At 37.6% G+C, this 14,003-nt stretch overlaps 1 protein-coding gene across 1 annotated transcript in view; it reads right to left on the reverse strand.

Moving 5' to 3' along the window:
- Positions 1–1,858: 1,858 nt before the first annotated feature.
- Positions 1,859–14,003, reverse strand: part of LOC139462454 (deubiquitinating protein VCPIP1-like) — a 45,394-nt gene continuing 33,249 nt past the window's right edge. The window contains exon 17 of the mRNA XM_071244188.1: positions 1,859–13,132. Within this exon, the coding sequence (XP_071100289.1) occupies positions 13,082–13,132 (51 nt within the window). The 3' untranslated portion in view covers positions 1,859–13,081. The remainder of the gene's footprint in view (positions 13,133–14,003) is intronic.

Raw genomic sequence — 14,003 nt, forward strand, 5'->3', positions numbered from 1 at the left:
TTGCTAATAATATCAGTCACTGGATTGGCTGGAACGTTGCTGAAGGCGATGTTTAACAAAAAGAAAGTTTGATGAAGGATTGTCATTTAGCGGCAACATTAGGGGTGAACATCCTGTGCATTCACCATGCTCTGCCACAACATGAGTACAAATGGTACAAGTAAATGCCTATTGAATCCCTGCTTGGCTCAAACTCAACAGTCCATCTGAAGAGTTGAAAATATGTTAACCTATCCTTAAATTGATAAATCAAACTCACTTTCAAAAAAAGAAAAAAAAAGAACTCTGTACAAGTTAAAATGTGTATCAAGTAGACTGGCCTAAACAGGATACAGCATGAATCCTCAAAGACAGGATAAAGGTAGACATGAATAGAAACATGGTCGAGCAACCAGATGCATCTCCACATCAGACAGTAATAAGGTCAAGTCGGATATGTCGAACCCTGAAAGTCAAACTATTTCTCTGGAATGCACGCATTAATATTTATTACGTCACAGGGTAAGTGATGTGACAGTTGCAGTTGCCAATATGGCTTCAACTAAAATCTGTTTCTTATACAGTGGCAAAGCAACATATACGAAAAACAACAATTGTTTTTACTAGCCTTTCGCGGCAATCCATCGGTCTGTCAGCTAGAGTAACTGCCCTTTGTCAAAGGGAAGCTATTCTAACCCTAGTCAATGAGACGTCACGGCCACGTTCAGGCGTTGTTGACAGTCTGTCCTGTCATAACGTTAAGAAGTGCAGTCAGATGTACACACAGCGACAAGACGAAACAATTCAAACATATGTCGGCCAAATCCAACTTTTTTTAATTTGTGGAAAAGGTTCCAAGCCGCAGAGGTCTACAAGCACAGATATGGCTACTGATCCCGCTTGGCAAGGACTAGTTCCCTCGCAAAATTGTTTTGCAATTTGTCACCAAAGTTGCCCAAACTTGTAAAATGCCTTAGCTACGCCACAGTTAGACACTGATTTTCAATATATTAGACTGTTGTTAATAATGAAAGCAATTATTCCAGTCGTTTCTCCAGATTCCTGATGGTTAATTCCGACTCGGTCGCCAAATGACATGGGTGACGCCATGTTTGTTTGTAAACAGTGAAAGTAGTCCCTACTTGACCTTTGATATTTGCATCTCTATCCACATAATTTTTATTATGACTCCAATATATATCGTTTTTATCTGTTTGCTTTATCCTGCCAAGAAACCTACCTATTATATGATAAATATTTAATGTTTCCTGTCTTATAGTCATGAACATAAATTCCAAGGTACTATTTTCTGTTGCACAATTCACTTTTAGTTACTTTCATGATGGGAATCAAATCGCATTTATGATCACTATCACATACTGAACAAAAGAAGTTAGTGGTCATGAATATATTGGGGGATATTTTCTTGCAGTAAAGACTGAGCACACAATTTCATAAAAATATCCCCAAAATATTCATAATCCCTAACTATATTTGTTCAGTATATACCGGTACATGTAATGGACAGTGTTATAAACCAGTCCAATAACTTGAAAAGGTCACCTTGCAGTAACTATGTTTTGTAAGCATTGTACATCAATGTGATGCCTACTTGCTCAAAAACTATCGCATAAAGTTCCCTAACTGAATCCCTATGTGTGAGTGAGTATGGTTTTATGCCGCTTTCCGCAATATTCCAGCAATATCATGCTTTAACCACTAGGCTACCCGAATCAAATGAACATGGCTGACATGGCCACCCCAAGCTCATATTCACATTAATGTGGGCGAAAAACTAACAAATGGAGAACAAATACTGCAAGAAAAAAAACAGAAGAGTTCCAAAGGTAGAAAGAATTCATGTTTTATTTACAACGAGCTAGCACTTGGTGCATAATCAACAATAGTAGCATAAGAAAACACCAGAACAAAGAAAGGCAACAAACTGTTTATTCCATGAACATATACACCATTAAACAACTACCTGAAAAACTGTATATACTGCTCTACTCTCACCATACAACATATACATATACTAATACATAGCTATGAATCCCCAATGCCAAAGACTTGGTGTCATTTTCCCCTGCATGTCAAACTTGTGAAGACTATAATAGGTGCCACTCAAGATGATATGGCTGGACTTTTGCTGAAAGCAGTGCTGAAAGCCCCTCACTGCAACACTGATTTTGCTTGCGCCTTTAGTTGGTTTACGACACCGACCAACAAAAACCCCAAATGAAATTGGAAAGAAGAAAAAAGAATACAATCTTGTATTATCAAAATAGCATGTAGCAGAGGAAGGGAAAACTCCTTACATTTCTGGTTCATAATCTTTACAAATACCGTATTCGACGTAATAAGCGCCCCGCTCTAATAAGCGCCCACGGCGATATTTGCTAATATATTGGCTAGTGAACAATCCCACTTAGCACTTATCTATTCGCGTATAATACGCACTCGTGTGTTATATGCACCTTAAATATGAGCAATTAAATTCTGGAAAAATATATCTGTCGTATATAGACATTTCAGGCTGTCAGCATAAACAACGAAATTTATCTTTCAACTGTTTTTTTCCCACCAAAATACTATTCTAATAAGAACTACCATATTTCTAATTTTGAGAGCGCCCTGGGCGCTTATTACGTCGAATACGGTACATATTCAATATTCTTCAGTGTGCATTAAAAAGGTTTGTCAAGGCTGAAACAGATTCATCATCAAAACATAGAAGCCACAGTATGAAGGATTCATAGATATCTATTAACGATCAAGAAATGTCGTCAAGTGAAAGTAGAGCTGTAGATAGCTTCTATCTTGCAGATAATTCAACCATATGTTATATAGGGACGAAGCTTAACGATGCCCTCTTCAGTCTGGGCCCAAGCTAAGCCTCCCTTCTAGGAGTGTGCCACCCTTATTATCCTATCTGCCTAACAGCACAATTTGATTGAGATGAAGCATTCTAGCAGGGAGTCTATACAGACTTTATCTTTGTATAGTCTCCCTGATTCTAGTTTATAGAGGTGTGTAAGCATGGAAGAGGCCTCATGGGACCTAAATAGTTATTCGAGATCAGACACCTGTATAAAAGATTCACTCTATGTAGCACTAAATAATTGATCAGCTGATCACCTCAGACAGTGATAAGGACTGACAAAGAACATTTTGACATGCATGCATACAAACACTGAAGCATGAGAAGACAAGGGTGTGTTTCAGGTTACAGCACACATTAGGCATAGATAAGTATATACATGTACATCTAATCTTGAGAAAATATCAACTTTGATTTTGAAGCGTATGTTTTTTTGCATCTTTTTGTCAAATTAAACTAACTTTCAATAACTTTTGAAAGGCATTGTTCCAATTCCCAAACCACAAATAAATTAAGAAACATTGGATAATAAATGCTTCATGACTAGTATATGAAGTGATTAACTCACAAATTACACTTTTACAAGACAGAAAGGCCACAACAAATTGATAATTTGTTTGAATTATGAAAATACAAAATGTCCTGACAGGTGGTACAAAATTTTTAGCTCTTCTTCTAAGTACATGTATAAGCCCATTTGATCAAGATTAACTGATGCCTTTGTTATTGCTGAATACAGGCAACAGTATTGTGAACCCCAATCAAAGATATCCCTAATATCTAGGGACCATGTATGAAATGTATGGACAGAAAAACAGTGAAACCTGTCCTAGATATGTATGGATAAGATATATGGATGAACAACTTCTTTATTACAACAGGAGAGATGTTTCGGTGTAGGTTCTATCACCGTTATCAAGCAAGCAAGCATGCAAGCTTGATAACAGTGTTTGAACCAACACCGAAACATCGCTCCTGATTGTAATAAAGAAGTTGTTCATGCATATATCTTATCCTTACTCAGTACTCCAACTTCTAAACGCCTCTTAAAGAAGCTGTTCTAGATACTTGGTCAAACCTATATAGGTCAAAATTGACTCAAATTACTTTAGATAATGGTAATGCAGCCTCGCAGTATTGATTATGTATTACATTCATCCATCAACTAAGAGCTAGTTAAGTCTTTGATAAGCACGAAGAAGATGGAAGAGCATGAATACATGACTCTCTTTTTTATTGATCATCACCAGAAGTAAGCCTTGAATCATCATTATAAAGTATATAGGAGTTGTTATCCATATAAAAGTGTCATGTATTCAAGAGTTTATTTGAATAGTATTTCAACTATATCCTGTATTTCAATTTCAATTTTGAAGTAAAGCCAAATTAATGCAGGTCATAGACATTTACAACTTTGACTGACCCTACAAGAACAGGTGTTGACAAACTGATGATCACAATTAGGAAGAAGTAAGGACTCCAACCCATGATTGTGGGATTCTGACTGCTCATCACAGTGAACTGCAGCATCTCTGATGACTGCCACCAATATCATTACGTGCACCTAGCCCCTTCCCCTAAGTATACAAATGTGTTCACATATTACTTACTTTTGACAAGATAACCAGACAAACAAATAATAAACTTGTTGAGGCCTTGATATTAGGGCAAAACACATCTTGTTATATCATTTAAGGCTCTTTGGATATGACTAAGCAATTCATGTCTACTTCATAAAGTGTTGACAGACATAAGTTAAAAATGAGAACATATATGTAATATAAACATTTAGGCACATCAAAAAGTGGATTGTGTTGACAACCTAACACAGTCACAGGGAACAGAATCATGTACACTTTGACAGGTGTAACATTGTTTGCACCATAACAAGCAAACATTTCTGACACATGACACAAGAGTACAAAGGCTGGTACATTGAAACATTTCAAATAATATTGCTTATATGTTAAAGGTAAACCAACTTTAGAAATCCAAACCCAAGTAGTGAATTAGTCAATGCATGTTTATTTATATACCAATTCCACAATGCATATATGCATATCAAATTGTCATGACAGTCCTTGGAATTATGCCTGAAAATCAAGTGGTTGAAAATGAAGATTAAGGGATTATTTTGTGTGTGGTTAAAGTAACATTCAGCAATATTCCAGCTATATGACGGCAGTCTGTAAATAAACCTGGACCTGATAATCCAATGATGGACATCGAAAGCATCGATTCATGCAATTGGGATGTGATGACATGCAGTCAACCAAGTTAATGAGCCTGACCACAGGATCCATTAAGTCACTGCTTGTACCAGCAGAGGTTGCTGGGGACCAATAACATGTATAAAGGATCCCTAGATTCAAATACTATAGCACCAAACCTCCAGGACCCCAGGACCCCTTTCAAACACTGCAATACATAACAAAGCGAGTGGGTGAGTTGGGTTTAAGGCTCCTTTGAACAGTATTTCAGTGACATCACAGTGTGTCAACTTGGATTGGGAGGAAAGCCCAAAGTGGATCAGGTCTTAGATGTTTACCACTTTGAAAAAAAACATAAGCATAGGTATGGTACTGATTAACTGTAGAAACATAATCCAGGCAAACCAGGATTCAAACCCCCAATCATAGGTTTCTGACATCCTTCATGGAAGCAACTTTGCACAATGAATTACAGAGCCTTAGAATACTAGCCCACCCATGCGACCAACACACACCTGAAGATACATTAACAGATTAAGTTACACAATTTTGTGTGGTTCTTTATGATCATGATTATAGCAATTAATACTTGTTACTTTAGAAAACAATAGTTATTGATACCCTTACTCAATCCCAAAGATTGTATGCACCAGAGACCATATAATAGATATGGGCTCTGTATACACTTACTCTATTTCACTTTTGTTTATCGATAAAAACTAAAAAATCTGTAAAACAATTAACTAAAACACATGTCGTCTCATTTAATGGATTTTAAGGCTATATCTAGAAGGGGTGGCAAATTGTCCCCCTAAAATTCCGGACCCCTCCCTAGTAAACTTGGGAGGGGAGGGGATCTCGATGTAGTTGCTTTGCAACATTCACTTCCCAGCTACAAAATATTAACTATGACCCTGGATTAACTGCTAAAAGGAATAATTCTGAAACTGATCCAATCCCAGATATCTATCATCAATCATATTCATTGACTGCTAAAAGTGTCAACTCTTAGACATGCATTCAAAATATCACCTAAGTAATTATGGATTCTATCCTTATTCCACATCGAATCAGCTCTTGTTGATATTTCTGAAACTGGTTTACCAAGACATTTTAAATACTTCATAACTTCAAATTATGTACATTTTATATTCATATTAGCAGTATAAAATCAATATCAATTTTTTGGAATGAACATTTCATTTATACACAAATGGTACCAGGTGTGACATGCAATACAGGTGTAGGAAGGCTAGCAAATCAAGGGAACTAAATTTGTCCTTGATCAAGAGTGTGAGGATCAAACTCGGGTCTTCTCAGTGACAAGCAAATGCACTCGTCAATGTGGTAGTCAACTATCCATACAGAAACTTGGTACTGATAGTAACAATGTCCTGTCAGGCCATTGAAAAAAAGGTTTCACATCAGAAGCTTATTTTTAAGAGGTCAAGGTCACCGGGCCATTTCCCCTTCATAAACTTCTCAGCAACAATGGAGGCAAAGTTAGACAAGGAAAGGTAACTCCTTCCATTAAAATCCAGGCATTCTTTACATTCATAGAACTAATACCAACACTGCATTTTCTGCCAGACAAAACCAACATATGAATCTCCATAAACGTTTTACCTGTATGATGGTCATATGATCGAAAACATTTTCACTTCTCATGGCCAAACATTCAATGTGTTTGTCTCATTCACAAAATCACCACTTTAATCATGATCCACAAGATGGAAGCATTCAAATGACTCATGGACTATGAATAAACTATGATGTCATCTTCCTACAACATGAAGTTCATTCAGAGGTCAACTAGTCCTTGACCAAGGTCAAACAAGACAAGGTCAAACCTCCGCTGTTATCTAGAGATACAAATAATAGAAGTCTCAACAAAGCATGGCAACACATGTATGGTGTTACAATCAACAAGACTTTTGAATTTCTTCTGCTAGTTGATGAGTAACTTGACTAGCCACTACAGCCGTAACTAACATCATTGACATTGACCACAGAGCATTTGGTAATATTGCAGCAGTATCACAGCATGTCAAGCCAAGATTGGACTTTACAAATCGTACATATATTGGGATTATTTGGCCTGATGTGCCAACACATGGGACTACAAAGTTCAAATTAAGGATGAAAATCAAGGGTCCTTGTCAAAGCCTTAAGGTAAAACAATTCTGATTTAGAGGTCCCTTGATTCAAATACCATAGAAGCAAACCCCATGGACCTCTGTTTAGCTTGTACACTGGGCTACCTCATGGCCCCTTAATTAAAGCAATGGGTCACTCAATCTCTCACCAGCAACCACTCGTCAGTCCTTCATGAATTTGAGTATACTACATTCACCATCACCCATGAATACACAAGGCCTATATGCCCTATAGTCTATTGTTCACTAACAAATCAAGCAATGTTCTGATTCCGGCAAGAGGGAATCCAACAAATGCTGGGATTACATTGCACAATCAGCAATATTTCTCATGCAACGTGTCACAGCACAGTTCTCAACACATTGTTTCATTCACAGCCTCATTTCATAACTAACTGAAAATAGACATATGACCATATGTATTCATGGGTGAAGAAACTAGGACACAGATCATCTGAGCTTCGATTTTATGTATCAGAAATAGAAATGTTAGATAAATTTTGTCATGCTACAACTTACTTATTCTTATTCACAGATACACACAGGACTAGCAATGTTTTTCATTAGCAATACATCCACAATTTGTAGTGATGCAATAGTTTGCTTTTGGTAAAAATACTTTTGAATCAAACATTTTTAAGACATTATTTTGCTTTCATGTTGAAAAAGGACAGGTGTCTGTCCATGAATTGCTACTGTGGTGCTGTTGGAACTGGTAGGAATACCAAATCCCCGTTTCTTACATGAGTAGCAACACAAAGTTATTCCCACGTCAAATTGCATCAATATGCTCTGCCAAGAGTGAATTGCAGCAAGAGGCACCTGGGTCCTGCCTGTTCCACAAAATGAGCTAAGTACTGAGATGATCGTAACTCCCATATGTGTGTAATGCTATCATGGCTTTCAGAGAGGGACACCCTTCATCCATATATTTACAGGCCCGTGAAGTCAAAGAGCAATGGAAATCCACCTCATCATATGTTTGCAATAAGGCTATGTGGATACAAGGACAGACTGGTACACATTTCTAGTATATATCACTTCAAACAAAATTAGTACCACTAAATCTAAAACCAATGACTTAAGGTTTCAAACAAGGATATTTAAACTCTCTAAATATCACAGACCAGTGTGGGAATACATTGTTGTTCTATCCTAGATATAATTATACAAATGGAATATATTTGTATCTGATAAAATCCTGAGAAATTAGCAGCACAATATTTACAGCATTGCTCAACACAAGGTCAGACAAATTTATAATGTCTTCAAAATTGAAAAACAACATTAAACTCTTGATGAAGATGAATATGCACAAGCAAGTTTACTTTAACATATCACAATAACTTTGTAACCTTTTGTCATGATGATTTTGTGTCAAGAAAGACATTATCCATAATGGGCTCTGAGATTCCCATTCTCATGAGAACCTCTTCTTCTGATATGACTCCTCTCCGCATGAAGTTCTGAGGACACCTCTAATCAGCCAAACAACACTGAAATAGTGAGCGGGCCTCTGTATCTTCAAAATGAATGTTATCAGGGAGTTCTGAATGCAAAACAATAAAGCTGTGCAATGAAATTGTTGATATATATATACATCCCGTTGTTTTTGAGAGCCATGGCAGCTACACCAAAAAATGTTTGTGTTCTGTGTGGGTTTTCAAAAAGATTCTGAATCAAAGTGGTAAGTGAGTGAGTGAGTTGGGTTTAACGCCGCTTTTAACAGGTATTCCAGTTATATCACGGCGTGTCAGCTTAATGTGGGAGGAAAGCCCGAAGTGATGCAGGTTTTAGACGTTTACCACTTCGGTGAAACCCACAAGCACAGGTATGGTGCTGACAAACCTAGAAACATAATTGGGGTGAACCGGGATTCGAACCCACAATCATAGGTTTCTGGCGTGTCCAGAGGACACAACTCTGCACAGCGAATCGCGGCGCCTTAGATGACTGGACCACCCGTGCCCCCCAAAGTGGTAAGAAATGACAACACATAGATTTAGAAAGCTGACATCCGACTGGTTCAAGAACCAACATAACCTTCATTTGGATTGGGTTGTCAAAGTTCGCTAAGGATTCACCTGATGTGACATCTTATGGTGTCGTCAGATCTTCATGCAGAGGGCTATCATACTGGTGTAAAGATTGGATTTATATAATAATGAGACCGTCAGATTTCTGATGTGATCCTGCTCCTTAACAAAACCAACCACTAGGCCTTGCTAGTTCATAATTATCAGCTGACTGAAATTACCTTTAATGATTATGGACAATTTCTGACTTTCATTAGCTTAACAGAATATCTATTTGACTCTGGGTTCGGGACTCAGGCTTCTTGAAAAAACATTTATGTCAGGAGTTGGAAATTTCTTGTTTAGGCTTAAAAAACTAAAAGAATTGGTTCTCAGGCAATAACTTTTGAAAATACAGAGTGGACGGGCAGTGGTTGTTTTATTTTGCTTGTTCAAACGAGTATGTAACCAAATAAACACATGTGTACCATCAACCTCTCTTCGTAAACAAGCATACAAACTCCTATTGCCGCGATTACCATAACACCAGCACACTCTGGCGCAGTGGTGACTCAGCATAACACCACTGCCACAGGCTAATTTGCATATCACATGACCGGACTCTTCTCTTGTTTGTAAACGAACATGCTTTTTCACAAATCAGTATAGAACGGACTAATGCAAGTATTTGGGGGTGCTTTACATATTGTTTTGCATAATTATATAGATATGCTACTACAACTGCGACAGTAAGTTGCATGACAAGATATATTTATGCATCAAAGTGACCGTATCGCTAGTTCTCCATTGGGCTTTCACGTATTAGGATAAATTCTTAATGAACCGTAACCATTCTTTGACATTTGTTTATGAAAATGTGACTTGTCAAACATGAAACAACAGAAAAGCATATGCAATATCTTGAATGGGCTGTGAAAGATGTGACGAATCGTCACATGGCGCTGGCCTATGGCAGAGGTATTATGCTAACTGGCTGCCGGCTGCATGGAATTCTGGGTAGGAGAGTGTAACACGAGATGCACAGTAAAGTAGTGCACATGTAAAGGGGAGTAACTGTGTGCTATTTTTGGTCACATTGTTTTCAAGTATTTAGTATTTTTGTAATTTTTTTAAAATGGAAATAAAAACAAACATGGGGCGGACTTTGTGATGATGCGGGCGGTAACTGAGAACCAAGACTATTATTTTTGTTTAGCCTTAAGAAGACAATTTGTCTCTGTTGGGCTGATCTTGAACACATTGCATACAGAGGTGCCTTGAAATCAGGACATACATACTTCAACATCCTAACTGTACTGTTTATGAGAAAAATGTGTTTACAAAATCAATTCATCAATGGTTTAAATTAGATAATGAAATTGTGAATGTAGGTACATGCACTAAATATACTTGTATATTTTGCTAGCACTCATTTTAATGACAAAATACAAAAGAAACCATTGTTTGCTGGTTACTCTATAGAAATATTAGCATAAACATATAGTCAAAATACACATAATCATCTACGAACTCAAACTAAACGTTCTCATTGGTGTAAAATCTTAATATCTCTAACAGCATATATACAGGTCAACATCATGATGAAAACACAACTCTGATATATTATGACAACATACCACATAACCACAAACAACATATAAAATCTCTAATACTTTAAATATATCTATCCGCATCATTTCTGGTGAGATAACAACCAGATTTGTCCAAGTTTATACTTAACAGTGCATCATGATAATACGATAGATGGTTATCCTGTAAATGCAGTTTTCATCACAGCAAACTTTTATTAGGATATTATTCAGCCTAGTTTCACAAACATGATTATTTCCTTCAACGATTTCCCTGTTCAGTAAGTATCAACACATACTGACAAAAAAAAGTAAGGGATCATTAATATTTTGGGGGTATGTTTTTGCAGTGAAGACCGAGCACACAATTTGATAAAAATATCCCCCCAAATACTCATGATCCATCTTTTTTGTTCAGTATATTTGTATAAGGCCATAATAAATTAATCATTAGATTTTCATCACTGCAGCCTCAATATCTCTCGTTTTGTTGTTCTAAGAACCATAGAAATAGAAAATAGCCATGTGTGATGCCTTCTTTCTTCGATTAGCAAAGCACCATGTATATAGTTCTATCAAACATGAATCTCCTCTGTTGAAAGTTAATGTAAACATGACTTGACCAGTTTGTTTGCAAAATACAAAATAAACTTCTTCCCTGCTCACAACGTTGAAAGATTTGGCTCAAAATAAAATAATTAATTTCTTGTGGCCTTATTATGACACCATGCAGTTAGCCAACCATCACTGTTCATAATTCAGAACATGAAAAAAGGATTCTTCGTCCACAGAAAAGAGAATGAGAGAGTGCATGTCGTTTTCAGCCTAGTCAGCACATTACAGCTGTGTAACAATGACTCAGAAGTTATCAAGCCTGTTTTGGAAAAAATGGCTGTTGTGATCCACACTATGGTAGCATGATGACAGACAAACAACAAATGGCACAACTTCACAAAGTGATCTTAACTGCAGCAATGTTAAGTCCATACTATAACATCCTCTATTATCCAGTGTATTACAACTATGTATAACTATGTTAAATACCCTGGGCCCTTTTGCTTGTACTTTGCATTAAGCTCGATGCAAACACTTGATGATAAAAATAGCCGTCCAATCAAATTATACTTATGAGCTAGTAAAATCCTGTGCTAAGCTATTGATAAGAGAGACTCAGATATGATGACATCACTTCTTAAACTAAGCTCTGGCAAAAGAGTGAATGAGTTAGTTTGGTTCAAAGCCAATTTTAACAGTATTCCAGTTATATCGCGGCGTGTCAGCTTAATGTAGGAGAAAGCCTGAAGTGATGCAGGTCTCAGACGTTTAACACCTTGGTGAAACCCAGGAGCATGGGCAAGGGTCTGACAAACCCATAGTGAGTGAGTGAGTGAGTGAGTGAGTGAATATGGTTTTACGCCGCTTTTAGCAATATTCCAGCAATATCAAGGCGGGGGACACCAGAAATGGGCTTCACACATTATACCCATGTCGGGAATCGAACCCGGGTCTTCGGCTTGACGAGTGAACGCTTTAACCACTACGCTACCCGACCGCCCCGACAAACCCATAACATAATTGGGGTGGGTGGTAAATGAGTCCTGGATAATCAAGGATGTTACCACAGTGGAAAGGGTTGTTGTAATGACTACAAGGGAGTGCCCCATGATGTAAGGTCCTGTATACAGGACGGTACCCATCGCTACAACAACCTTTCTGCAATACCTTAACGCAGTGCTAAAATGGTTTGTGTATTAAGTTAGTGTTACCTCCCGTTACCTGGACACCTCCTGATCATTAAGGCTACACAGTGGTACTCAATTTACAAGAACTAGATCTTCAAACTGCTAATGTTCAAAAGTCTGCATCCTTCCACTGAGAATGTGAACTAAATGTAAAAAACAAAATGCTGACAGTTTTGATTAGTTGCACACTAGTGAGCTGTAGTCAGATGGTGTGACATCATCATTTAGGTAATTGCATCCTGTGACAAAAAGAGGAGATAATTCAATAGCCTATCCTACTTCAAAAGTTAACCTTGACATGACCATTCAAACAAGAGTTTTGACAGTTTGAAGCTACATGAGGCTGGTTCCATCTCCAACCCTGATATTAACCACGTAGTCTTTGGTGACAGCTACATCGTCATGACAGCTACATCGGCAGGCGGTACTTCGTCATGATGGTTACATCCACAGGAGCAACTATGTCGTCCGTCAGCAGGTGCTGCTACGACATCCGTCGACAGGTGTTACTACGTTGTGTCCATCTTCTCCTCCTTGTTGTCACCCACACTACCAGACACCTGCAACAACATACTTAAGGATGTCCACTGGTCTGCATTCTGAGTATTTAACTGTTTTTGAGATGAATTCAACTTTCCAAATGAAAAGGGAAGGGTTAGTGTGTGTGCTCTATTGTGTTAGATGCAATGATCAACTACCGCTCCAAATTTACACTTCAGTATAGAGATATCTAAGGAAACCACTCACCATGTTAACAGTTTTTTAGAATTAATTGTATTTAACTTTTTACTATACTTTAACAACATAAACGTCTTGGCAAAAGAAATTATACACTTGAAAATTGGATTGGACCAAAACATTACAAACAATATCAAAACATTACTAAGGGAGGAAAGCCCGAAGTGATGCAAGTCTCAGACGTTTTCCACTTTGGTGACACCCACAAACACAACAGCAGCAACAATCGTTTCTAGTATGACGTCATTCCGACCTCACATCACAATAAGATTCGAATGACGTCAACAATGCCGTCCGGATGATGGAAATAATACACTGTTATCTAGTGACTTAGTATGACGCTAGGGCACATATGATTTTTATGAACGCCAATATGTTTGCCTCGTTGGTAATAAAAGCATAGATTGCATGGTGCCAATTCTAACCCAAACAAACCACAGTGGAAATAATATAAGTTGTAGGCTTGTTACAAGGTGATTACGATTTAATGTACCCCCTGTGTGACCATGTACCCACAGATGACTAGCAACTTCATCTATCGCTATGTATATTATTTACCCCAATTCACAAACATAACAGAGTAAGCAAGTGTTTGTTGCCATATGGCCAGGTGAGCTCCATATGACAGTTTGTTCTGTTCTGTTCTATATTTCCAGTTATACACCACTGTAGTGGGGTATACGGAAATTTAGC

This window comes from Haliotis cracherodii, unplaced genomic scaffold (assembly GCF_022045235.1).
Source record: "Haliotis cracherodii isolate W230 unplaced genomic scaffold, xgHalCrac1.p SCAF_15, whole genome shotgun sequence".
Lineage (NCBI taxonomy): Eukaryota > Metazoa > Mollusca > Gastropoda > Lepetellida > Haliotidae > Haliotis > Haliotis cracherodii.